Genomic DNA, 26,728 nt, shown 5'->3' on the forward strand with positions numbered 1-26,728 from the left:
ATCGTCTCTGTGAAGTTGCGGTAGGTCGTCCCGTCGAAAAAGGTCACGACGCAGGTGAAGGCGGCGCCCCCGCGCAACCACTCGGGCGCCGGCACCCTCAGCCTGCTGGTGATGGCGTACTGCAGGCCTCGCCGCCGGGCCTCGGGGTCCTTGGCCACGCCCCTCTCGCGAATCTGGCCGTTCACCAGCCAGGCCACCTCGACGTGGTCCGGGTAGAAGCCGGTGGCCGCGCACACCAGCGTCTTCTTCTTGGCCTCTCGGTCCTTCTGGTTTGTGCACTCGCCGTCCGAGGGCGGGAACAACGTCACCGTCGGGAAGCTGATCTCGACGTTTGGTTCTGTTTGGAGTTGACAGTTCATCTTTCAGAATAAATTTGACTATCGATGACACGACGATTATGTTGCTTAATCTTCTTCTTCTTTAGCTTTCGGCTTGTCCCGTTAATACCAAAGACAATCGCGTCTCAAAGGTGCTAGCGTACGCGGTTTTCTAAGCAACAACTTTAGCGGGACGTTTTTATTGTACTCATCATCAAATCCGATTCCGCCGGTCTTCAACAAACCCACTTGTGGGTTTTTGTCGAGTCCTCCGACGGACAACAACGTCGACGGAGATTTCGCGTCCGCTCGATCGACACGATTTGCTGGTCGGCCGAAATCACGATCGTGTTTCGTAGACAAAAGATTCTAGATCTGTTTTGGTAACGTCAAACAAAACTTTAGGGTCTTCGTTGAATTCAAGTAGACTCGCTGTTCACATCAAAGATGATTCACAGTTTTCAAAGAATCTTAATGTTCATTATTATAGACATAAAATGTGATTTTTGAGTTTTTTATTGTCCTAATTTTTTTTTGTGTGTGTGTTAACATTAAAACTGATTTTCAAGTGCACGAGAGTTAAAATCAAGTTGCGTAATGATTCATTTAATGAAAAACAAAGACAATTTAGAGCTTCCCATGTACATATTTTTTTTTTTTCATGAAAATTGGCGACAATTTGAGATATCACCAAACCAATTATTAAGATCGAGACGATTTGGTGGCCGACCGAAATCACGATCGCGTTTCGTTGACAAAAAAATTTGTAAATCGGTTTTTGGTGACAACTTCAAGGTCTACGTTGAACTCAAAGATGATTCACAGCCTTCAAAGAATCTTAATGTGCGTTATTGTAGACCTAAAAATGTGATTTTGAGTTTTTTTTTATTGTCCTAATATATGGATATTTTTTTGTTAACATCAAAACTGATTTTCAAGTGCGCGAGAGTTAAAATCCAGTTGCGTAATAATCCCTTTTATCAAAAACAAAGACAATTTAGAGCCTCCCATGTACCTATTTTTTTTTTTTCATGAAAATTGGCAACAATTTGAGGTATCACCAAACCAATTATTAAGATCGAGACGATTTGGTGGCCGACCGAAATCACGATCGCGTTTCGTTGACAAAAAAACATTCAAAATCGGTTTTTGGTGACGACTTCAGGGTCTACGTTGAACTCAAGCAGACTCGCTGTTAATATCAAAGATGATTCACAGCCTTCAAAGAATTTTAACGTGCATTATTGTCGACGTAAAAATGTGATTTTTAGTTTTTTTTTTATTGTCCTAATATATTGATATTTTTTGTTAACATCAAAGCTGATTTTCAAGTGCTCGAGAGTTAAAATTGAGCTGCGTAATGATTCGTTTTATTCAAATTAAAGACAATTTCGAGCCTCCCATGTACCTATTTTTTTTTCATGAAGATTGGAGACAATTTGAGGCATCACCAAACCAATTATTAAGATATTAAATATTTTTTGTTTGACAAAGCATTTTTCCCCACCCCCCCCAATAAAAAGAAATAAATCATTTTTTGCCACTTTTTAAATGCAAGTCACGGAATCTTAACTTGATGAGCTATTGTGGTTTTCATCTGGATGAAAACATTTTTCTCTGCAATTTGCTTGCAGCTGTAAAACTCCACGAGTCCATGAAAAAAACCTAAAAGAAGCTCAGAAGCAAGACCTTCGGTGGAAAACCCCCAGTTCACCCCCAATTTCTCCCACTTTCGCCCAAATCAACACTTCTGGATTCAGTTTGGATTCAACAATCGTCGCCTCTCAAAGCAGACTCGCCGTTTTTCTTACCTAAAACTGTGAGTTTGGTCCCCGCGCCGAAAAAAGCTCGGTCGTACGAGCACAGTGGCGCCGAGCCGCCACAGAAACCTCGTCCTGAGACTGAGGCACCTGGCTCAGCGCTTTTTTTTTTTTTGTTTCGACTTGAGGCTTGAACGCGACCGTTTTGCCCTTTCCGTCAAAAACGGTTTCAGCGAACGTCATGCTCGACTCGAGGCTCGAGCGCGACCGTTTGGACCTTTCGTGAAAAACCGAAGGAGGTTTTCAGCGGACGTAACGCGTAAATAATAGTTAAAAAGTCCCCAGCGCGTTTTCGGAAACGCCGGAGAACCCCTTTGAGAGCCAAACCCGATGTTTCTTGGAACCGGGGTCGAGAATCCTGTCTTTAACGAACTCAACGTTTGGCTTCGGTTACGAATCGAAGACGATTTACAAACGACTAAAACGTTTGAAACAACGACAAACAATCTTCAGTGAATCTCGACGTTATGGTTTCGAAACATCAAAGATGATTTAGTCTTTAAACAAGATGATTTTTTCTGGGGGGGTTCAGTTAAACACACCAACCGTCCCCAAAAACATGCAAGATTAATCGGACACTCCAAATTGCCCCAAGGTCTGATTGCGAGTGCGGCTGTTTGTCTCGATGTGCCCTGCGATTATCTGGCGACCGGTTCGTCGTATACCCCACATCCTGCCCGTCGACAGCCGGGATAGGCTCCAGCGCTCCCCCGCGACCCTCGTGAGGATAAGCGGCGAAGAAAATGGATGGCTGAATAAAGACACAGTAATTGAGTCTTCACCAACTTTGATGTAGGAGCTTTCAAAAGCACAAATATGATTTCGTTTTTGATGGCCAGACATGTTTTTTTTTTTTTTGTAAACTTTGAAGAGAATTTAGAACATTTGTAGAAATCAGACAATTTCGATAATTCGAAAGACCTGAAAGACTTTTGTACACGTTGTTGACAACAAGGCAGCCCTGCATGCATAATTCTACGTTTTCCTACACATCAAATATGATTTAGTCTTCAACGATTGTAATTGAACGCGTTTTTCGCAAACAGACCCGACGTCATTGGCGAAAATGTCGTCAGCGCGGCCAAGTTACGCCGGTTCGTGGCCGGTTTTTCCTCCCATTCAGTTCTGTCTAAAACCGTTTTTTTCCGAACATGGTCTTGTCTCTTACCTCGAACCGTTAACTTTGTTCCCGCGCCAAAGAAAACTTCGGAAGTGTCACAGTGTGGCTGCCTAGCGCACAAAAACCAAAACCCTCCCCACGACAACACGACTCATTTTCGCAATTTTTGTGACTTCGTACAATTTCCTCGGCAACCTTTGACACCCCCGACACGGTTTTGTCCCCGTCTCTTACCTAGAACTGATAACTTTGTCCCTCCGCCGAAGAGGGCTTCGCTACCAGAGTCACAGTGAGGCTGTCCGATACGTAAAACAACCCACGATTTTCACACGAACCCACTTTCCCTGATGAGGCTTTCTTACCGTAGCTTACCTAATACTGTCAACCTCGTTCCTGCGCCAAAGAACGGGACGTAAGTGCCAGTATCACAGTGCATCGATCTGCTATCCAAAACCACCCGTAACAGTTTTCTGCCACTTTTGGTTTCGTGTGTACATTTTTTTTCCAGGAAATTCAGAAAGCGTTTAAATTCCCCACATTGTTCCTTTGTCTTACCTAGAACTGTCAACCTTGTTCCCGCGCCAAAGACTTGCAAATCCGCACAAGTTACACATGAAGCTCTCAACGCATTTTTACCACTTTTGTTCTATGTAAAAACCAGTTCTTCAGAGGAATTCAGAAAGCGTTTAAATCCCCGACGTTGACTTTTTCCTTTGTCTTACCTAAAACTGTCAACCTCGTTCCAGCACCGAAGAAAGCCTCATAACCACTGTTAGCACAGTGCAGTTGTCTGGTACATGAAATGACCCACGAAATTCATTTCCCGTTGCTGTATTTTCAAATAAAAACCAGTTTAGCCGACATTGGCTCGTTTCGGATGCTTACCCAGAACTGTCAACCTCGTTCCTGACCCAAAGAAAACTTCAGAACCCAGACGAAGTGTCACACTGTAGCTCTCTAGCACTTGAAACAACTGCCGTTTTAGTTACGTGTAAAAAAAAAAAAAAAAAGTTCTTCTTCTGGGAATTCAGAAAGCTTTTAAATTCCTGGCATGGACTTGTTCCTGTGTCTTACCTAGAACTCTCAACCTTGTTCCTGCGCCAAAGAAAGCCTGGGAAGAATAAGTGTCACAGTGCAGCTGTCTGGGACGTGAAACAACCCACCACTCATTTTTGGCGCCTATTGTTTCATCTAAAAACACGTTCCCTGATTACTGACTTGTTCCGGTGTCTTAGCTAGCTAGCTCTTTGATCCTTAAAGAAACCAAGACCAGACTAAGCACAGCTCAACTATCTCACCGAACCCTGAGCAATGCAAGTCCTTACTTTCGGTTTTAGGTCTCGTTTTAACGACATTCTTACCAAGGACTTGTTCCGGTGTCTTAGCTAGCTAGTACTGTAATCTTTGATCCTGCGTTAAAGAAACCAGGACCAGCTCAACTATCGCACGCTCAAACCAAACCCTGAACAATGCATGTTCTGTTTTAAGTTTCGTTTTCATGACATTCTTACCAAGGACTTGTTCCGGTGTCTTCAGGTTAAAAGGTTCCTCCGAGAATTTTTCAGAACCGAATGACCCTGACCGCAGTCTTATCATGGACTTCTTCTGGTGTCTCAATCCTAACCCTGAGAACTGCCACTCATTATATTGTTCAAAAGCAGTTTTCAGTAAGATTGTCATGTCATTATCCAAGCCGCTTAGCCTCACAAGCGTTGCGGGATAGCTGGATCCCAGCTAGCTTCGGGGGAAAGGCGGACTACACCCCGAACTGGTCACCAGTCAGTCGCAGGGCAGATATCGACACCATCACTGAGCAGGAATCGATCCCACGCTGCCCGCACCAAAGGCAGGCGTGTGTACCACTACACCAACATTGACTGCCAGTAAGATTGAATTATAATAATAATAATGATGATAATCAATATTATCATTTGCTTCTGCTCCCATGGTGAATTTCACAATCGTGTATTTCATATTAAAACACAGCCCGATGAGTCACTACACCAGTTCAGGGTGTAGTCCGCCTTTCGCCCGAAGCTAGCTGGGATAGGCTCCGGCTCTCCCGTGACACTTGTGAGGATAAGCGGCAACGGAAATGGACGGACGGACTTAGGTGTAAATTCTTGCTGTGCGACGTGACCAATTCCGACGAACGTCCTCGCGTTCGGCTAGCAGAATTCGGTCGGTTTGGCGACCTTGTTTGTCTCGCGAGGTTTTTGTACAGCCCCTCTTCGGGTTTGTATCACCGTGGCCCCCTGTATACACAGTGTGTACGCCACGTTCAAAAACCTGCGCGGTGGTTTTTCCTCTCCCTCGCCCGCCGCGCATGCTCAGATCTCGGCGTCGAACTTGCTGCCGCTATTTGTGTGTCGTCAAGAAAAAAAAAAGGAGGGCAGGAAGGAAGGAAGGAAGGAAGGAAGTGGTGAACGCACAAAAAAGAAAAATCAACCTCCTCATTCATTCAGTGTTGATACAATTATTATTTGTAAATGTTTTTTTTTCCCCACTTAAAACATATTATATAATCTGAAAATTTTATAAATATCTTATTTATACTCATGTTTTATTTAAACCTAAAAACGCCTAAAAATCCAAAATGTATTTGCAAAAAATAAATAAAAAACTGAAATAAATTGGAAAATTTGTAAATGTGCTTTTTGGAGAACAGCAATGATATTAAAAGCAGGAAAATAAATATGCGATAGTTATTTTTGGAAAAAAAACGATGTGTGGATGCAAATTTAAAAAAACTATATATATAAAAATTCATAATTTCAAAATTTTATAATTTGTATTAATTTTTAATTATATATATATATATATACCCGAGTAGTCTATTTTTGTGGAATTAATATTTCCTTTTTTTTTCAAACAAGAAAAAATATAAATTAAATGTTTGGAAAAAACTAGAACAAATCTGTAAAAAAAATAATCTGAAACTCCCCAAAAACGTGTTTCCTTATAACTACAAAACAAAATGTTTGTTTTTTTCAGAAAAATATTTAAAAAATGATTTGGTTGGACAAAAAAGCTTGTTGTATGTACAATAGTTTCATTTCTCAACAATTTTTGTTTTTCTGATGTAAAAAGTCACAAAATTTATATATCTATATCTATATATATATATATATATATAATATATATATATAGATATATATATATATATATATATATTATAATATAACCCTAACTACTATATATATATATATAACCCTAATCCTGTCTATCTATCTATCTATCTATCTATCTATCTATCTATCTATCATCTATCTATCTATCTATCTATCTATCTATCTATCTATCTATCTATCTATCTATCTATCTATCTATCTATCTATCTATCTATCTATATCTATCTATCTATCGTTATCGCTCTCTCTCATATATATATATATATTATATATATATATATATATATATATATATATATATATATATATATATAGTTATAAGGTAGTAGTTATCAGGAAACACGTTTTTTGGGAGCGTTTCAGATTTTTTTATTTGTTCTTTTTTCTTGTTTGAAAAAAAAAAAGAAAATATTCATTCCACAGATAAAATGTAGTAAAACGTAAAAATAGGCCGCTTACCAAACTGATTTTTGTAAAAAAAAAATGCTTAAAGAAATATTATTCCAATATCAGTAAATTCCAACAAAGAATTATCTAAAGTGATTTTTTTTTTTTTTTTTTGGATTTTATTATCAACGTTGTTGGGATAAGCACACAAGGTATAGGCATAAACTGCACCTGTGACGGTTTTGTGGTGATCTTGAGAAAAGTGGAGCAGTCCAGCAGTCGAAAATAACTTGAAAAAAAAAAAAAAGGCAAACAAAGATCACGGAAAAATCAAAATCGCTTTGGGTTCATAGTTTGAGGTATTGGATATGATATAGCAGAATATAGAAAGTGGAGTAAATTTCCTCGCTTGGTCGCTAACTAACCCTTACGAACCTCGCGAAGGTTTTCTGTGGCGCGTTTTGACTTCGGAAGCGACATCCAAAAGTGTGTCACGAGGCTTCCTTCTTATCTTTCGGGGAGAGTTTTTGTGGGCCACCGTCGGGCCTGTTCACGGCCGTGTGTACTGGCGGCGGCGAGAAAATGGCCGCCCTCGTCAGGCCGGAGGATGCGGAGGCGCGCCGCCCCCCTGCCGTCGCCGCTCACGTGGACTCGGCCCCTGAAGCGAGACTCCACCGAAGCCTTCTGGTAGTTGACCAGCGCCAACAGCTCCATAGATCGGGCGGCGCCCGACACCCGCCTGTACCACTGGATGGTGTCGTGGTTGGCGAGCGCGTGCGTGAAGTTCAGTATGACGTCGTCGTCGTCCTCCGCGCTCCTGAAAACGTCGCGGGGGCTTTGGGAGACCCCCGTGACTTGCCCCGGTTGGACCCCTGAAAAGACGAGCAAATATGTCGCCCCGAAAAATACTAACAATGGCGTTGAGGGGCCGTACCCGTCATCCGGACCACGACGGCCGCAAAGATTATCAGGTGATGTTGCGGCTTCATGCTGAACGTCGGCGAGCAAAGCAGCTCCAGTCTTGCGGGAAGTCGAGACAGGAAGTGACGGGGGGGGGGGGGGGGGGATTCAGGAAGTGATGCGCTTCGGCTCAGTCTGCTAGCATGAAAGCCTTCTGCGAGGATTTTTATTGTTTGGAATCGGTTGTCGTAAGCGTTCAATGACAATTTTTGTCTCCAAGGGAACAAACTTACGTGTTTTTGACAACACCAAAGACGAGGTATTCCTCGGTTAAGCTAACGTACAGCGTAAGACGATTTCAACCGTATCTCGTATGTCTGGTGCCGATGCTCGGAATGGTTGGATCCAGGTGCACGGTGGCATCTGGGCATTGTGGGATTTGGGTGAGGGTAGGGGGGGCTAATTGCGTGATAAGGTTTACGACTTGATGCTTTAGCACGACACTGCACCGTGGGCACTCGCTGCACAGTAATAAACGGCGCTGAAGTTCAGGTGCAGCTCGGGAACAGTCATCCTGCACGTTTCGCCGATCCGGGCGCCCCCCTCCAACTTCACGTCCTCGCCAGGCTCCATTGTAGCACTTTTGTAGGTAATGTACCCGAGGAGCTCCATGCCGGCGCCGCGCTGCCGGTACCACAGCAACTGGTTGTATTCCGATTTTTGGTGAGAACACGCAAGCGTGGCGGACTGGCCCGCTGACGCGATGATGTCGGCGGGAGTCTGCGTGACGATCAGTCCTGAAAAAAAAAAACAACAACAACAACAAACAAATTTGTAAACCTCAAAATTCAGCTGCTTTTTTTGTATATTTTGATTTTTTTTTTTTTCCTACAGCGCGTGCTGTCTGAAACTTCAAAGATGATTCAGAGACTTAAAGGAATGCAACATCAAATGTTGACGTTTTGCTTTGAAGGGGATTTAGTCTTCAACGGATTTAACGTAAGATTAAGAACCAGTTCAAGTTGTCGTCGGACCTCATTGTTGCCGTAAACATCAAAGACGATTTAGACATTGACGAGGCTGATGTTCAAATTTTCAACTGCTGAAGCAGTCCAAGCCATTGAATGTCTCGAGAGTCTTTAGTTTTTCAAACATAACCACTTGAGATCCTCAGACACGATTAAAAAGATGACCTTAGCCCAGAGTGACCGGGTCGATCCGATGTTACCTGAAAGCGGCGTAGCGCCGGCAGCGAAGCTCAGCAACAAGAGGAACGTCATGTCTTCTGGTTTCCTTCGGGTTGCTCCGATCTGCGCTCGCGACCCATCCGGCAAAGAGCGGCAGCCGGCGGCAGCTGATTGGCCCATAGCCAACGCTCGCCACCTCTTAACCCCTTCCAAGGCACTGGGAAAATTCCGCTAGGTTTTATACTCCAGTTTCCGCTCGTCGCTCATCGGGGGTCCTTTTATTGTGTCGCTGTTCCTCGCACTTCTAACTTTTGCTCTTCGTTTTGGTCCGTTCCGTTCGTTATCTCACAGCCGATCAAGTCGTGTCCTCCAACGTCCTGGCTAACACGCGTGTGTTTCTCGTAGACACAGTTTCGTCTTGCATTTCGTAAACGGATGTCATTTGGCTAGCGTGGAAGTTGACGTTACCCTTACCCCAACCGTCACCTTAACCCTAACCTTAGTGACACAAATATGAATTAAGATTCTCCGATAGTGACTTTTTGCCCCGTCTACTGCTCCGTTCACTCTTCTTCTTTTCCGTTAGCGGTCGCCGCGGGGTGTCATCTTGTGCCATCTAAACCCATCTCGTCCGTCTTCTTCTCTAACCCCGACTGTCCTCACGTCCTCCCCTCACAACATCCATCAACCTTTTCTCTGGTCTTCCTCTCGCTCTCTCTTCCTTGGTAGCTCCATCCTCACCGTCTCCGATCATGTCCAAACCATCGAAGTCTGCTTTCTCTAACCTTGTCTCCAAAATGTCCAACTTTGCCTGTCCCTCCTACGTTTATTGTCTACGTTTTCACAAGTTCATTGTCGTGTGGAAACAAATAATCTCATTTCACGTTACATGAACTTTACGCAATCATGAACCAAACTTGTGCTTTTGTTAACATCCAAGACAGTTTAGTTCCCCCAATGAGCGCAGCAGTTTTTTGCGGGGATAATTTCGACTGCTAACAAACCGATCTTAGCAACCACCGGATGAACCTCCCGATCTAATAAGAGCGCTCAGAATGGTTGGATCCAGGTGCTTGGTGGCATCGGGGGTACGTGTGGGAAGTGGGTAGGGGTGGGGGTATGATGGGCATGATAAGGACAAGGGGGGGGGGGGGGAGGCCGATGCTTGTGATAAGGTTTGTGACTTGACGATTGAACGCGACACGGCACCGTGGGCGCTAGCTGCGCAATAATAAACGGAGCTGCTGTTCAGGCGCAGCTTTGGGAAAGTCATCTTGGACGTGTGGCCGGATTCGGCGTTTCCCCCCAGCGTCACGCCCTGGTCCTGCGTCTCCAGAGTGGGGGTTTTGTAGTACATGTACCCTATGAGCTGCATGCCCACGCCGGGGTGCCGGTACCACAGGATCTGGTCGTAGTTGGGTATGCTGTGAGAACACGAGATGGCGGCCGAGCCGCCCGCCTTCTCGATGATGTCGGCGGGCGTCTGCGTGACTTTCAACCCTGATAGAAAAAAAAAATGGACACATTTTATACATTTGAAACAAAATTTTGTTTCGTTTGGTGTACCAATCTTCCATAAACATCCAAAATGATTTATCGGTGACTTCACGTGAGCACTGACGGCAATTTGGAGCCTTCAATAAACCGGAAGTGTGTTTTCGTAAATATTTTTCGCTAACGTGATTTTGAGACCTTCGACGTCTCAGGTGGACGTGAGACGGAGTGAAAACGGTCAAGCACGTTGTCCGATGTTACCTGAGAGCAGACCAACGGCGGCGGCGAAGCTCAGCAACGAGAGCAGCATCGCGTTTTGTCTTTCGGGTCGCTCGAGGTTGTCGTCGCCCGCGTTTGCGACTCCACAGAGGAGGACGAAAGAGCTGATTGGCTCCCAGCCTCCTTGAACTCTTTAATCTGGGACGTCCTCCTCTGCTCCAGTTACTGTTTTGAAAGATTTACATATTTGTTGTCATTTGTGATTTAAATTTTAAAAAATATTTTGCATTGTTTTCTAGGTGAATATTGCTTTCTTCCTTTTATTAGAATTTGCCTGTAAATGAGATATTTTTTCATTTTTATGCTTTTGTTTTGTGACTTTTGAGATCAATTTAATATTCTTCATCCTAAAAAAAGAAAAAAATTCTAAAAAATATTTAAAATTTAAAATTTCTTAGGTTTGGGATTTTTGTCATGTGATACCCAGAATAAAATCCTAGTATAGTAATGTATCACATTTTCCTTCACTGATCACATGAACACCAATACTTTGTGATTTTTTATGTTTTACATTTTTTTATAGATTATTATTTTTTTTTGTCATACTGTACCTCAAATTCTTTTAAAAAATACACTAGAAAATAAACTGTATTCAACGATACATTTCCCATCAGGGTTTAGAATCGGTATTTTACATATTTTGACAGCCTAGCTGTATCGTCAATATCAGAGGTGTATGTGCGATGGGTGAAATTTTATGCTATTTTGTACTTTTTATTTTATTTTCATGTATTTAGTTATTCATTTATTTATCTAGTACTTTTTATTCTTTCTATTGTCATGTATTTATTTATTCATGTATTTATTTTCCATTTATTTATATTTATACATATATATGATGTAAAACTATTGCTATTGTTATTTATTATGACTATTCTTTATTTTTCTATTTATCTATTTATTTATATTTATATATGATGTAAAACTATTGTTATTATTATTTATTAGTAGTATTTATTCATTTTCTATTTATTTATATTTTTATATATTATGCTATTATTATTTATTATTACTATTTATTCTTTATTCTTTCTATTTAGTATTTTATTTTGTACTATTGCCTCCTGCTGAGCGCTGGCGAAAACCAGCCTTGGCCAATCAGAAGCCACTGTAGCATTTTTTTTTTTTTTTTTTTTTTTTATTTGGTCCTCTTCAACCCAAGTGCACAGTCAAACATTTTTTTTTTACGATATCAACCAAACGTGACATATGTATATGTGGCACGGCGGCAACGACAAGTTGTACGACGTAGCGAACGCGCACCTGCGCGCAACAGCCAACGGACGGCGTTTTTGCGGCGGAGCCCGCGAGGTCGCGCGCCACGGTGTGCGCCTCGGCGACGGCGCAGAAGTACACCGCCCCGTTCTCGGAGGGCAGGAGGCGGGCGACGCTGAGCGACGAGCGGGCGGGATCGCCCGTCACCCGGTACACGGCGGGGTCCTCCACCGGGTTTTTCCGGCCAGTCCGGCCCACCGGGGCGTAGCGGGCGGCCGGAGACGCCCGCTTGTACCAGATCATTTGCAACGCCCGGAGGCTGGAGTGGTTGCAGCTCATGGACACGTTGCCGCCCGCCGCCGCGACGGCGCCGGCCGGGGTCTGATCTATTCTGGTGATGGTGGCGTCCGCGGGGACGTAAACAAACACAAACAAGTAAACGAGAAATGCGCACATGACTCCCTGTGAGCTGGAGACTCCGAAGACTCGGGGCCCGCGTAAAACCGGTGCAACTGTGAACCAGGGGCGGGTTTAGTCGGTGTTGGCAAATTTTGTGGAGTGGGTGGGCTGCGGGTTTGCCGCTCAAAGTGGCTCCTCTCATTCCCTTTAAATGTGCCGCGTTTCTTGCTAACGTGCTATTAGCTGATATGTTTGGTTTGGCTTCGGCGCTTCAGATTAGCCGTAGACGCGTTTGTGCTACGAAAGAACACCACCATGCTCGTTTGTAAATTGTATGCTAAATCCGCTAATTTGCTTACAGATCTTCATGGCGCCATATTCCCGGTCAAATTGGCTCATTTGAGAACAACGAGAACAATTGCTTCCGTGTACGTTCTGTGGACACGACTCAAGTATTTTTTTTTTTCGATCATAATTAATGATTAATGTATAGTTGGTCTGCTATCTTAATGCTAATGCTAACAAATGATAGTTTTAATAAATGGATGCTAGCTTAATGCTAATGCTAACAAATGATTGAAAAAATGAATAGTCTGTTAGCTTAATGCTAATGCTAACAAATGATTGAAAAAATGAGTAGTTATTCTGCTAGCTTAATGCTAATGCTAACAAATGATAGATTGAATAAATGGATGCTAGCTTAATGCTAATGCTAATAAATGATAGCTTGAATAAATGGATAGTTAGTCTGCTAGCTTAATGGTAATGCTAACAAATGATAGATTGAATAAATGGATAGTTAGGCTGCTAGATTAATGCTAATGCTAACAAATGATAGATTGAATAAATGAATAGTCTTGTAGCTTAATGCTAATGCTAACAATTTGAAAAAACGAATAGTTGGTCTGCTAGCTTAATGTTAATGCAAACAAATGATAGATTTAATAAATGGATGCTAGCTTGATGCTAATGCTAACAAATGATTGACAAAAATGAATAGTCTGTTAGCTTAATGCTAATGCTAACAAATGATTGAAAAAATGAATAGTTGGTCTGCTAGCTTAATGCTAATGCTAACAAACGATTGAAAAAATGAATAGTTGATCTGCTAGCTTAATGCTAATGCTAACAAATTGAAAAAATGAATAGTTGGTCTGCTAGCTTAATGCTAATGCTAACAAATGATTGAACAAATGAATAGTTGGTCTGCTATCTTAATGCTGATGCTAACAAATGATAGATTTAATAAATGGATGCTAGCTTAATGCTATTGCTAACAAATGATTGAAAAAATGAATAGTTAGTCTGCTAGCTTAATGCTAATCCTAACAAATGATTGAAAAAATGAATAGTTATTCTGCTAGCTTAATGCTAATGCTAACAAATGATTGAAAAATGAATAGTTGGTCTGCTAGCTTAATGCTGATGCTAACAAATGATAGATTGAATAAATGGATGGTAGCTTAATGCTAATGCTAAGAAATGATAGATTGAATAAATGGATAGTTAGTCTGCTAGCTTAATGCTAATGCTAACAAATGAAAGATTGAATAATCAATCATTTGTTAGCATTAGCATTAAGCTAACATCCATTTATTCAAACTATCATTTCTTAGCATTAGCATTAAGATAGCAGACTAACTATCCATTTATTCAATCTATCATTTGTGAGCGTTAGCATTAGGCTACCATCCATTTATTCAATCTATCATTTGTTAGCATTAGCATTAAGCTCGCATCCATTTATTCAATCTATCATTTGTTAGCATTAGCATTAAGCTAGCAGACAACTATTCATTTTTTCAATCATTTGTTAGCATTAGCATTAAGCTAGCAGACCAACTATTCATTTTTTCAATCAGTTGTTAGCATTAGCATTAAGCTAGCAGATCAACTATTCATTTTTTCAATCATTTGTTAGCATTAGCATTACGCTAGCAGACTATTCCTTCTTTCAATTTGTTAGCATTAGCATTAAGCTAGCAGACCAACTATTCATTTGTTCAATTATTTGTTAGCATTCGCATGAAGCTAGCAGACTAACCATTTTTTCAATCATTTGTTAGCATTAGCATTAAGCTAGCAGACTAACTATCCATTTATTCAATCTATCATTTCTTAGCATTAGCATTAAGCTACCATCCATTTATTCAATCTATCATTTGTTAGCATTAGCATTAAGCTAGCATCCATTTATTCAATCTGTCATTTGTTAGCATTAGCATTAGCATAGCAGACCAAAGGATATACTATACATGTGTTTTGTGTACTTTAGTTTCATTTCACCGCTTGACTGCTTGGGCCCCCATTCGTGGTTAACCGATCAGCACTCTGTCAAAGCATCTTTTTGAGGTCGGGTTGCCCTCAGGTTACATTGCCAACGATGGCATCACGTGCCGCAAAAGTGGGTCACTCAATTTTTGTCGCGCCAACTCGTAATCGCGCATCAGCGTGAAGCGTGTCGACGGCACACCAGTAGAGTCCGGCGTCACCGGGCCGCACCACCTTCACCGTCAACCAGCCGCGTTCCGCTTCCGGGTGCTCGGCCCAAAAGTCGTCCGGGCCGGCTCCTGCGAATTCGGGCTGGCCCTTGAAGGGCACGGTGCCGAGGATGAGCTTCAGGCCTTCTCCGCGAGTCTCCCGGAACCAGAACATCTGCAGGTAGGTGCCGCCCAGGTCGTGGCTGCAGCTCACGGTCGCGGAAGAGCCGACCCGCGCCAGGAGATCCGGTGTCTGGCGGACCCCTCTGGCGTCTCCTGGAAGCGATCGCCGTCGGTCAACGACACGCTGATCCTCACCAGCGACGATCCAGAGTAGACACAAACCCGTTAGGCGGACGGCTGACGACATTTTGTTGCGTGAATTTGGAGACGAGCGAGACGCGTCGCCACATCCTGCAAGGTGGCATCCGAAAGACGCGGTCCCCGTAAGTCATACAGGTCTCGGCTTCAAAACGGGTTTAGGGTTTCATAGCAAGGGTTAGATGTAGATTTGTACAGCAATCATTTGTTAGCATTAGCCTAGCTTAAGTAGATTTGTACAGCTATCATTTGTTAGCATGGGTTAGGGTTTCATAGCAAAGATTAATGAGGATTTGTAGTTATCATTTGTTAGCATTAGCCTAGCTTAAGATTTGTGCAGCTATCATTTGTTAGCATTAAACTATCTTAAAATCGATTTGTACAGCTATCGTTTATTAGCATGGGTTAGGGTTTCACAGCAAGGGTTAATGTAGATTTGTACGGTTATCATTTGCTAGCATTGGCCTTGCTTAAGTAGATTTGTGCAGCTATCATTTATTAGCATTAGCCTTGCTTAAGTAGATTTGTACAGCTATCATTTATTAGCATGGTTAGCATTAACCTATCAAGTAGATTTGTACAGCTATCATTTGTTAGCATTAGCCTAGCTTAATTAGATTTGTACAGCTATCATTTCTTAGCATGGGTTACCATTAGCCTAACTTAAGTAGATTTGTACAGCTAACATTTGTTAGCAATAGCCTCTTATTTGTACAGCTATCATTTGTTAGTATTAGCCTAGCTTAAGTAGATATGTACAGCTATCATTTGTTAGCATTAGCCTAGCTTAAGTAGATTTGTACAGCTATCATTTGTTAGCATTAGCCTAGCTTAAGTAGATTTGTACAGCTATCATTTGTTAGCATTAGTAGATTTGTACAGCTATCATTTGTTAGCATTAGCCTAGCTTAAGTAGATTTGTACAGCTATCATGTTAGCATTAGCCTAGCTTAAGTAGATTTGTACAGCTATCATTTGTTAGCATTAGCCTAGCTCAAGTAGATTTGTACAGCTATCGTCTGTTAGCATTAGCCTCTTAAGTAGATTTGTACAGCTATCATTTGTTAGCATTAGCCTCTTAAGTAGATTTGTACACTATCATTTGTTAGCATTAGCCTAGCTTAATGCTATCCATCGACTGTATAGATTTTTCTGCCTTGAGAAACATTTGTTGGGTTTGAAACGTTGTCATGTGTGTAATGAAAAAGTGAGTGGCCTATGAAAATATTTTTATTCAACGCTTCATCGCTTTGTTCCCGCAGAGGCCACCAAAGTTTGCGGCGAAGACATCATCGGTGTCCCGCCACCGCAGTCTCGCGTTCCAGCGCCACTCTCGCGAATGTCTCGGGACGCGAGCGTCGTCCTCCCGACCTGCGCCGTGTCCTCCACATACACACGACAAAAAAAAAAAAAAAAAAGAAAAAACAAATCATTTCAGGAGCGACCTGAGGCACTTTGTCGGCAAGCAACGCCGTGAAAATTTTTTAGCGCCATCGGGTGGACAAATGAAGAAAATTTGCGGTCCGAATCAAAAATAAACTTGGATTATCCAAAGTATTTTTCGAGAATATTTTAATCGGTGAGGAAATAAAAATTTGGCGTTTTTCTGGAAAAAATGCTGAGTAGAAAATAATGTCAAAATGTCTATTTTCAAGAACCATCATATTTTTTTAATTTAGAGAAAATTTGAGAATTATTGACTCACGCCTTAAATGAGCTAAATTGTCGTGCCACCATATGGCGCCAAAGCAGTAACAAAAGCACCACCACGCATCTCAAGTGTACACTTTGGTGAATCCATGGTACATGCACAACTATTCATGAATTATTCAAAACAAACAAGACACCTTTCACAAAAAGCTCATCAAATAAAAATAATAAAAATGTTAGCCAGCATTAGCCTAATTACACGTGACACACGCGCAAATAAATTAAAAAATTACTGATTTTTAGCTCTACGGGGAAAATTGTTTCTTGCAGTATTTTTGAAGGGGGGAAAAAAATACATAACTTTGTAAAAATGTGTTTTCCCATGTTGACGTACGGTATTTAAAAAGTGTTTACGAATCAACTTTCGGCCCAGGAGGGAAAAATATATATTTTTTGCCACAAACATCACTAGAAAAGTAACATTTCAATTAAACAGCGGAACCTCTGGTTATGAATTTTCTGTGACCCCGTTAACCCCAAACGGAAAGGTTCGCAAGCCAAGGTAGTGTTTCCCATTCAAAAGAATGGAAATTCATCTAATCCAGTCTATCCAGACAACTATACGATCAATACCCATCCATCCATTTTCTTAACCGCTTATCCTCACAAGGGTCGTGCAGGAGCCTATCCCAGCTGTCAATGCCAGGAGGCGGGGTACACCCTGGAGTGGTCGCCAGCCAATCGGAAAACAGCTGCACTCACAATCACACCTAGGGGCAGTTTAGTGTCCTTTTTGGGATGAAATGTGAGGCAAACGCTTCCATCCGTGCCGCCTGTCCTATTAATAGTCGTTAAAAATATAGCTGACAATTTGATAAATATCAAATCGTGGGTTGACTACTACCTCCCACAATGCAGCACAGCTTGTTGTATTATGGGATGTGACAGCCATTTTAGACCTAAAAAAAAGCAGTTGTTTGCCTTCTATGGCTATGCTAATCTGTGCTAAAAAGATGAGCTAATTTTCTTTCAATTGTTTCTGAACAAAAAATGTTTCATAATCCAGGGTTCCACAATTTAAAATGTTATTCAAGACCTACGATCAACACAAAACTCCCACTCGTCTCGAGACCGAGCGCCACAGAGAAAAAAAAAAAAGCAAGCTAGCAACCAACGTTAGCAAACTTACCTTTCCAATTACAGAGGTAAGACGGGACGTGAAACTTCAACGAATAGCAATCCCAGCAGACACCGAAATGAATTTAGGGTTCCGCTGGGAAGTCTAGGTGTCAACATAGAGCACGGACGGCAGTGCTGCGCGCACAGAGCGAGCAGCACCGACCGGAGGTGCAACCCGTGGCTCCGGAAACCTTAAGTGGCTCTTTCGTCCTTCTGCTGTGGCCCTCTGGTGAGTTTGAAATTCAATAACTGTTGACACTTCTCAACTACCAGAAGTAGATAGCTACAAATTTCCAGGGAAAACACAATTGCGTCTTCCCGAGCTAGCAAATCGCCACGTAGCACATAGCTAATAACTTCGTATGGCTCATCCCGAGCTCAGACTTTTTCCTTCTTTTTTTTTTTGCGTCATTCACGACAGAATATTAAATTAAAATGATCAGTCCAATATTTTGGATTCTAAAGTCACCAAGGCCAATATTTTGGATCAAAATATTTTCCATAGGTGTTCACTTGAAAATAAAAGCCTGCAACGTTGCTTCGAGCGCTTCACTTTTGGTCTAGATATAATCAGAAGACCACATGGGATTTCTCACTACGCGGAAAATATTAAAATATTCGGACCCGCCAGACTTTCCGTGTCATGGTCATAAAGTGACCCAAATGCCACATCCGGCCGTGACGGTGCACGTTTGTCTCCGGAGTCACAGTCGGGTCCACATCAGGCTACATTCGTGTTAGTATTAGTGCAGAAATAATAAAACAAATTATAAATGTATTTCGTACAGAAGTTCAGCTTTGCATGGTGCTATGCATGCTGGGAGTCACACAGCTACACCGTTGCAACAATACTAATAACTTACAATTTTTAAAATTTGTTATTGTTCATTTTCAAATATTCTAAATTAGATTATTGTAATCTTGTCATTTTTTTTCACTCAAAATGTGGGTCGCAGCCCTTTGCATGGTGCAATGCATGCTGGGAATCACGCAGCTACACCGTTGCAACAAAAGTATTGATTTACAATTTTTAAAATTTGTTATTGTTCATTTTCTCATATTTTAAATAGGATTAGTGTGATCTTGTCATTTTTTTGGTCACTGAAAACGTGGGTCAGAGCCCTTTGCATGGTGCAATGCATGCTGGGAATCACACAGCTATACTGTTGCAACAATACAAATTATTTACAATTTTAAAAATTTGTTATTGTTCATCTTCAAATATTCTAAATTAGATTATTGTAATCTTGTAATTTTTTTGTCACTCAAAATGTGGGTCTTTGCATGGTGCAATGCATGCTGGGAATCACGCAGCCACACCATTGCAACAATACTCGTTTTTTTTCAATTTTGAAAAATTTTTTATTGTTCATTTTCAAATATTCTAAATTAAGATTGTGATCTTGTAATTTTTTTTGTCACAAAAAATGTGGGTCCCCGGTGCCAAGATTTTTTTTTAGCTACAGTCAATAAATTCAAAAACTTTTTTTTTTTTGCTACATTAAAATTACATTAAAAACAAAACCTCGCTCACATAGCCTCACAGATGACAATCAGGAGCAATAATCACATCAACCAGGTATAGTAAATATTTTAATTGATTATTTTACAATATTTTACATCGTTAAGTCCTTTTCTAATTCAAGTCAGGCAATAAAATATTGACGCGACACAAAAAAAGCAGAGGGCAATTTTGGATTGCAAAAAGATGATAACTCGAGTTTGGGTTTTAATTTTATTTCAGAGTTTTTTTGAGCGTTCATGTTTATGTTTTATGCAGGAGTTCAAAATTTTGTGTCCTCTATATCAGTTTGTTTTATTTCATAAATGCATTAGCCTCACTTCCATGTTGAAAGGAAATTGTGTTGCTATCTTTTTTGTTTTGTTTTTGCAGGACTGTCCAAATGACCAAATGGTAGTTCCAAAACATTTTTCATTTTACCGTCATTTTGTTATTTGGCGTTTATATACTTTTTTGCGAGTAGCTAATGTTAAGGCCGGGAGGAGTGCGTACCCGATCCGTGGCGGTTGTCAGCAGCCACGCGTTTGCGCGTATGTGTGCGTGTCCCCCACGACGCTCTTGTGGTAGTGATGGCACGACGCGTCCTCGCCGGGGGCGTGACCCATGGCGGCGCAGCAACGCTCCACCACCGGGGGGACGTCCTCCAGCGATTCTTATTTGGACGGGGGGGGGGGGGGGGGGGGGACACGGCGTTTGTGCAGGTTTGTCGCTAAAAGTGCCGGGTGGGTGTCGGTCCCCGTGACTTACTTGAGACGCAGGCGCTGTGCCTGCTGCGATCGCGCTTCCTCTTTTTGCCCTACCACACAGAAACACACTCGAATGATTCCTGCGCTTTTGAGTCCCGGAGAAAAAAAAAATTTGAGGCAATGCAGAAAACGCGAGAAGCCTTCCCGGTTAACGTGGAGATTTGACGTCTCAATCCGTCAATGGCAGTGAATGTGTTAAAAAGGCAGTGCCGACATAGAAAACAGTCCAGAATCAGCAATCAAAACAACCAAATGGATGCTGGTTCGGTTCTTTTCCTCCACTTAGTGATCTGCTTAAATTTCTGCGGAACGTCTCGGATGATCTGACCAAAGCGGGGGTCCAACCGGCGGCCGTTCCCCGCTTGACAGGGGGCAGCGTTACGCCTCGTGGTCACATGGGTTAACGGGGCCAATCGGATGAGCGCACACTGTAACAAGGAAGTGAACAACGTAGCCGAGCCAAATTAAATTTCGAGCATGGCGGTATATTTTGGACAAGACCAGACACAAGTAATATAATTTCAGAAAGTGTTAACTCATGAGAAGAAAAGTCATCCATCCATTTTCTCTGCCGCTTATCCTCACACGGGTCGCAGGAGTGCTGGAGCCGATCCCAGCTCTCAACGGGCAGGAGGCGGGGCACACCCCGAACTGGTTGCCAGCCAATCGCAGGGCGCATCGGGACAAACGGCCGCACTCGCAATCACACCTACGGGCAATTTGGAGTGTCCAATTAATGTTGCGGGTTTTTGGGATGTGGGAGTGCCCACCCGGAGAAAACCCGCACAGGCACGGGGGGGAGAATATGCAAACTCCACAAAGGGAGGGCTAGGGTTGAACCCGGGTCCTCAGAACTTTACAACTAGCGTAACATCAGTGCTCCGTTAGCCCAGCTAACCCTTTTCACATTCTGCCTTAGCATTTAGCTTGCAGACGTTCACAATAAAGGGGTGTGGCTTTGGGCCACAGGATCGAACCCCAAAACAGGTTTACAGACTTCCTCTGTCTGCAACGATAAATGGTGGACTGATGGTATGAACCTGAACTTGCAGTAAAATTCTGGTGCCTTTGGAAAAGAAATCTGATAATCCACACAGAACAGAAAAACGCAAGCACAAAACCTGGTTTTCCTCACTTTGTGAAGACAGTCTGCTGCTGCCATCTAGAGGTGGATTGGTTCAAGTGCAACTTCAGATGTCAAATTTAAGCTAACAAATCGCTTGCTCAAAACAAATCAAGGTACCACTGAATTTTCAGTTTTTAGAAAAATGCTCACGTCCCGAGAAAAAGGCACAAGGTATTTGGGTCTTACGTAGTTTTCCGTGCAGGACCAGTCCGGGTGCTGCAGGCTGTGGAGGACTTTGTGCTCTTCGGCTTGCTGGTAGTACTTGGCCTGCAGCTTCTTGGGCAGCGATTTCCACTGCGGACGGGTTGACGACAAGTCAGCGCCGTCGCACTCGCATCCGCGTGGTGGGACCCGGGGGGGGGGGGCGCGTTGGAACGCCACTTACCATCTTTCCCAGGATTTTATTGACCACCGCAGAGTTGGTGATGTTGAACTGGGAGACCACGTTGGGACTCTGCTCTTTGCGGAACAGCATGAAGGCGTTGGGCGGCTTCTTGATGTACGGCCGATCCCCGTCCTGCTGCCTGTGGCCGTAACGCTGCCTTTTGATACTAGTACTGTTTTTTTTTTTTTTGCTTTGGTTTTCCGTACTTACATCATCTGTGAGGGGTCAGGCGACAGTTCGGTGGAGTCAGAGGACGACGACGCCGCCGCCGCCACGGCCGCCCCTGCTCCCCCGCATGATGCCTCGCCGTTGCTACACGCACAAGTACACAACAACCGCGCCGGTATTCGGGATTTTGTACATGTTAAGCATTTTCCTCATAAAGCGTCAAATACAAATATTTCTTAACACGAGGTTGTTTGGTCAATTACAGCCTGACGGGAGGAGGAGCCTGGTTCACGCCTTCGTACATCGGCATCATCACGGCGTTGTCGTCCTGGAGACAAAATAGATGAACAGTTTTTTGAACGTCTCGTTTTTCGAATCACTTTTCCAACGAAAATTTCGAGATTTTTTTTTTTTTTTTGCTTCGGTTTTCGAACGAAAATCGGTACTCGAGAGCCCCGAACAAAACCCGGAAATGACAACACGCGCATGGCCAGACCAGCTGTTGTGAATTCCCACCCCGCCGAAAAACCCCCGGATACGACATAACTCGCGCGGCGGTTGATCCGGTTTTCGAACAAATCAGTTCTCAAGACTGCCTTCTGGAACGGATTGTGGTCGAGAACCGAGGGACCACTGTACTGTACTGACTGTAAAGCACGGCTCAGCAACCTTTTTGAGGCTGAGCGCTACTTCATGAGCACCGATCGTATGAAGCGCTACGTGAGCTGTTTGCGGCAAATTCATTCATTCATTACACGTACATAACATTTTAATTTACTGTAGTAAGTAGTTGACATTGCAGGTATTTAAAAATTCAAATAATTTAAAAAAGAAATTCAGATTCAGAATTTAAAGCACAAATAAGTAACAATTTGTGTCCTATGGTATTTTTAGAACGTACCTCGCGGGCGCCTTATGTGGTCCTCGCGGGCTACCGTTCGCCCCGCGGGCACCGCGTTGGAGACCCCTGCTGTAAAGCCACAAAATAGTATATTATATTTTCCGATATTTTTCCGCTTATTAAATGCTGGGAGTACATTCAAACACGAATACGAGCAGTCACGCGGCAGCTGCTGTTGACCACAACTCACACGGGCGCACAACAAGCGCTAAGATCTCTTAAAGGCACATGCACGCTATAAAACCTCTCTTCTTGCAATGTTTGCAGTTTTTAAGTATTACAGTATCTTTTATTGTGGGTGGGTCTGGAATGTGTTACCTGCCACAATTTAGCGTGTTTGATTCTGGCTCAGTTCTTTGCTGGAAAATTCACCATTTTCCATTCGTCGTGCTATTTCTGAAAAACCAAAGCCGTCAAAACGGAAAGTACACCGGAATTATGTTCAAGTGACACATCTTGACTTATGGAGGAGCTTTGAGCGCACAAAGCCCTTTATTCAACGCGTAATGTTGTAATATGAGTTTTGAGAGCTGCAATCTGCGGCGTCAGAACGCCAACAAATGCGCGCAGGGGGTCTGGTTACCTGGTCCTGGATGTGGATCGATCCCGGTTGACCGCCCAGGTAGTCGGGCAGCCAAAAGTCATCCAGGACGTTGGAGAGCTCGTCGTCCATATCGGCGGGATCCCCGTCCATCAGCGACTCAAGGTGCTCCCGGTCGTTCGCCAGGGGCGGCAGTTCCAAGGGCCCTTTGGGCTCGCTCGCCGCCATGGCGGCGGGCAGCGGTCGGGTCGGCGCGGTGCCCCACAGGATGGTGTCGGACGACTTCAGGATGTTGTCCAGCAGCTTGTCCCACTTGATGTCCTCGTCGGTGGGCAGCTGCTGACGGGGCTCCATGCTGTTCGCTCCTGACTGCCGGGCGCCTTAAATCTCCTGTGACACCAGAACAACCATCTTTGTGAAGAACCGTCCATCCAGCTACCCATCTCGCCCCATTGATCGGACACTCTAAATTGCCCCAAGGTGTGATTGTGAGTGCGGCTGTTTTGCCTCGATATGCCCTGCGATTGGTTGGCAACCAGTTCAGGGTGTACCCCTGCCCGTTGACACCTGGGAATAGCCTCCGGCACTCCCTCCGACCCTCGTGAGGATAAGCGACAAAGATGGATGGACGGATGGAATCTCGCCCGCGCCAGCTGTGTGAATCGGTACATACCAAAAGACCTCACAAACTAATGAAATCTAATACAAAAGGCTTGAAACAGCACTTGGGATCAAATACCGAATCCAATCTAGAATCTAGAACTGAAACAAACCCTCTTTAGAACCGCAACCGATTCCGTGCCGGTGTTAATAAAGCCACTACACGAAACTCTCCGGCGGCACGGTGGACAGTAGTTGAGAGCGTCTGCCTCAACAGTTCTGAGGCAGGGGTTCAAATCCTGAACCCGCCTGTGTAGAGTTTGCATGTTCTCCAGGCGCTCCGGTTTCCTCCCACATCCCAAAAACAAGCACGAATTAGAGACTTAATTAACCGCCTCTTCCCCGAAAATAGCACTCCTGCGACCCCTGTGAGGATAAGCGGCTCACAAAATGGATTAAACACTACACTACTGATTGCCGTTTAGATCCAATACACATTCTTGTTTTGAACAGGAATCGAGCCCCACACCAGCTGCATTAAAATCAAATATTTACTAAATGACGATAAAACTACGTAGTTACAAATACATAGATACATAATAGATTACTCGGTGGAGAAAAAGGTTCAAAAACAAGTTTGGCTATCATGTAAAGTATCTCTCAATAACTTTTTAAACGATGATATTGAAATGAATGAGCCGAATGGGGTAGAAAATTGAAAATATTGACCGAAACTAGTCCGGATTTGGGGAATGAAGATGTTAATAAAACTGCTGGATTGACGGAGCAACGTTACTAAATCCTGAAAAGCGGGCGCCGTTCTTTTTCCGTTTTGCTGTGCTGGAAATGGGGGGTGAAAGGGTCTAGTGGCGGTCACCCAAAATCATCTTTTTCTCATTTCGCTAAAGCTAGCACTTGTTCTTTTCCGATTATATTGTTGGGCGATCCTTTATCCCCCTCCTTCAACAATTTTTCAATTTGGTTGAGATTTTCTCTCATTTTCAACTACTAAGATTGTAATATTTTGTACCAAAGAGTCAAGGTCACAAGTTTCCTAATAATTGATCCGACATTCTTCCAAATTTCCGACTTAAAAAAGCAGCAGAATATCTTTTCATCATTAAACAACTTTCACGAACTACGGCCAAATTCATCAGTGTAAGACTCCCAAGATGTTATTTAAAGGTAGCGTGAATTTTTTTTTTAAGTCTCGATAAGATGAGAACCACAATTCTACGAATGCGTCGCAAACCAATCATGAGATCCAATAGAAATCCTGGAAGCGGTCCTCAACCAATGGCGCACGTGAGGATACCAAGCGCACTCTGGATCCGATACGTCAACACACATTGCGCCAAGATCAGCTGCATCAAAATCAGGAATGTAAACCTTCCAAGTCCCACAGAGACTACACGAGTTCCAACATTTAAAAAAAATACTTTCCATGGCTTAACAATGAGCGGTTGTAGTAGAATTTGTAGAACGCCGGAGGTGATTTTGCAACTGCTGCGGTACTCACCGGTTGCTTGCTCAGGAAGGTCCCTGACCCTGCGGCGTTGTGTGGAACTCTTCCCGGCGTGGGGCGTCCACCCAGAAGCGCCGGACAAAGTGGCGCCCGAAAAGCACCTTGAAAGTCATCAAAGGCGGCGCTTTGTTATGTCGCCTAACCTTTAGCTTCAAAGAGGGCCCCATTGGAATTTTAGCCAAGACTGCGGCCCCGAATTGCGCATCGACGGGTGCGCGCCATTTGACCCTTAACCCCTCGTTTTGTGAACATATAGCAAAGTTTGAAATTATTTTAAACAAGTTGAAAGGGAGAGCTCTCTGGTGGCTAACATGCTAGCCGCTAACGCACAGGTGTCAAACTCGAGGCCGCCACGTCACTGGACGGGGAATGTTAGTGTCAACTCCCATCTCACACCAAAATTTTCAATTATTTATATATTCCAATTATATTTTTGCTACCAACTCCTTTTGTACCCTTTTTTTAACACTAACTTGAACAGTTGAACAAACTATTATCCTTGTTTTGATTTAAAAACTAGCAAGACTAGCATATTTGTTGTGTACTGAATATGATAAAGTGGCTATTAAACGTTTGCAGTGATTCAAAGTCATAATGGCCCTCTGCTGGAGAGGAAACTAAATACAATTTGGCCCATGACGAAAAAAAAGATGTCAAAAATTAACAATTTTTCACATTTGTCGATTCACATTTGTCTATGTTGATGCAGATGCTCACTTCGCGTATTTGTCTATGTTGATGCAGATGCTCGCTTATGAGCTCTTTTCCTCAGCAACTTCTAATTAAACAGTTAAAAGTTGACTCTTTACACTCGAAAAAAGTTTCATCAAACAAGTTCGTGTATCGTTGAATAATGTACGTGCATAACTAAACGCTAATAGTATTACATTTGGCGACCACCACCGCTGGTAAACGCTGAGCCACAATGGCGAACGCGCTGGTCCAGTTTCACCCGGCGCCCCGTCTAGACCGCACCGCAACGGCGGCCATGTTGGTCCCAGTTCCAACGCGGCGCTCTATTACACGCGGAGCCATGATGGCGGACAGCTTCGTCAAGTTTCACGTAGCCACTTGACGCGAAGATTCAGTTTACACCGAGTTTTAAAAAAAGAAACACTTTTCTATATCGCAGCTATTTATCGCGCTTTCTTGTTAAGATTATAGTGCTGATGTTGCATCACGCTTGCTCAACCCGCATAAATGAAGGTAGGCTGCGATGACTAACGTACGTCTTTTATGACGTGACTAAACCATGCGTAAAAAGGTCCTGCGACTGTTTACGTTCCGCACTTAAAAGGGTGACACGATTGACGGCCAATGACGTTCGAACCCTGC

The 26,728-nt window shown here is 43.1% G+C and overlaps 2 protein-coding genes across 4 annotated transcripts in view; both read right to left on the reverse strand.

Moving 5' to 3' along the window:
* The window catches only part of LOC133513515 (M1-specific T cell receptor beta chain), a 13,232-nt gene extending 2,535 nt beyond the window's left edge, over positions 1-10,697 (reverse strand). The window contains exons 1-6 of the mRNA XM_061844377.1: positions 10,618-10,697; positions 10,072-10,362; positions 8,904-9,029; positions 8,175-8,472; positions 3,492-3,532; positions 1-337 (exon numbers count right to left, since the gene is read on the reverse strand). The exon at positions 1-337 is cut by the window's left edge and continues 14 nt beyond it. Coding sequence (XP_061700361.1) covers positions 1-337; positions 3,492-3,532; positions 8,175-8,472; positions 8,904-9,029; positions 10,072-10,362; positions 10,618-10,666 — 1,142 coding nt within the window. The 5' untranslated portion in view covers positions 10,667-10,697. The remainder of the gene's footprint in view (positions 338-3,491; positions 3,533-8,174; positions 8,473-8,903; positions 9,030-10,071; positions 10,363-10,617) is intronic.
* Positions 10,698-16,262: 5,565 nt separating this feature from the next.
* On the reverse strand, positions 16,263-26,644 carry LOC133513491 (transcription factor 7-like 1-A). 3 transcript variants are annotated; one of them, XM_061844347.1, is made up of 9 exons: positions 25,388-26,644; positions 23,311-23,658; positions 22,090-22,154; positions 21,869-21,970; positions 21,659-21,797; positions 21,460-21,567; positions 20,149-20,197; positions 19,894-20,053; positions 16,263-16,421 (listed from the first exon to the last, which is right to left on the reverse strand). In XM_061844347.1, exons 2-8 carry the CDS (start codon positions 23,620-23,622, stop codon positions 19,911-19,913), a joined length of 918 nt encoding a protein of 305 aa, XP_061700331.1. In that variant the 5' UTR covers positions 23,623-23,658; positions 25,388-26,644; the 3' UTR covers positions 16,263-16,421; positions 19,894-19,910. The 3 variants fall into 3 exon arrangements, with proteins under 3 accessions (XP_061700331.1, XP_061700330.1, XP_061700329.1); XM_061844346.1 differs by having other exon boundaries at positions 16,263-16,433; positions 25,388-26,643; XM_061844345.1 differs by lacking the exon at positions 16,263-16,421 and having other exon boundaries at positions 19,153-20,053; positions 25,388-25,494; positions 26,281-26,642.
* Positions 26,645-26,728: the final 84 nt, after the last annotated feature.

Source organism: Syngnathoides biaculeatus, chromosome 15 (genome assembly GCF_019802595.1).
Source record: "Syngnathoides biaculeatus isolate LvHL_M chromosome 15, ASM1980259v1, whole genome shotgun sequence".
NCBI lineage: Eukaryota > Metazoa > Chordata > Actinopteri > Syngnathiformes > Syngnathidae > Syngnathoides > Syngnathoides biaculeatus.

Bases quoted from the DNA above. Each gene is read 5' to 3' on its own strand.
- LOC133513491 (XM_061844347.1), bottom strand. From the start codon at position 23,622: ATGGAGCCCCGTCAGCAGCTGCCCACCGACGAGGACATCAAGTGGGAC. The intron at 21,798-21,868 runs GTAAGTACGGAA...TTACGGCCACAG, and splicing joins CCTGACCCCTCACAGATGAT to GCAGCAGGACGGGGATCGGC. The intron at 20,054-20,148 runs GTAAGTCACGGG...CGTCCAAATAAG, and splicing joins GCACAGCGCCTGCGTCTCAA to AATCGCTGGAGGACGTCCCC.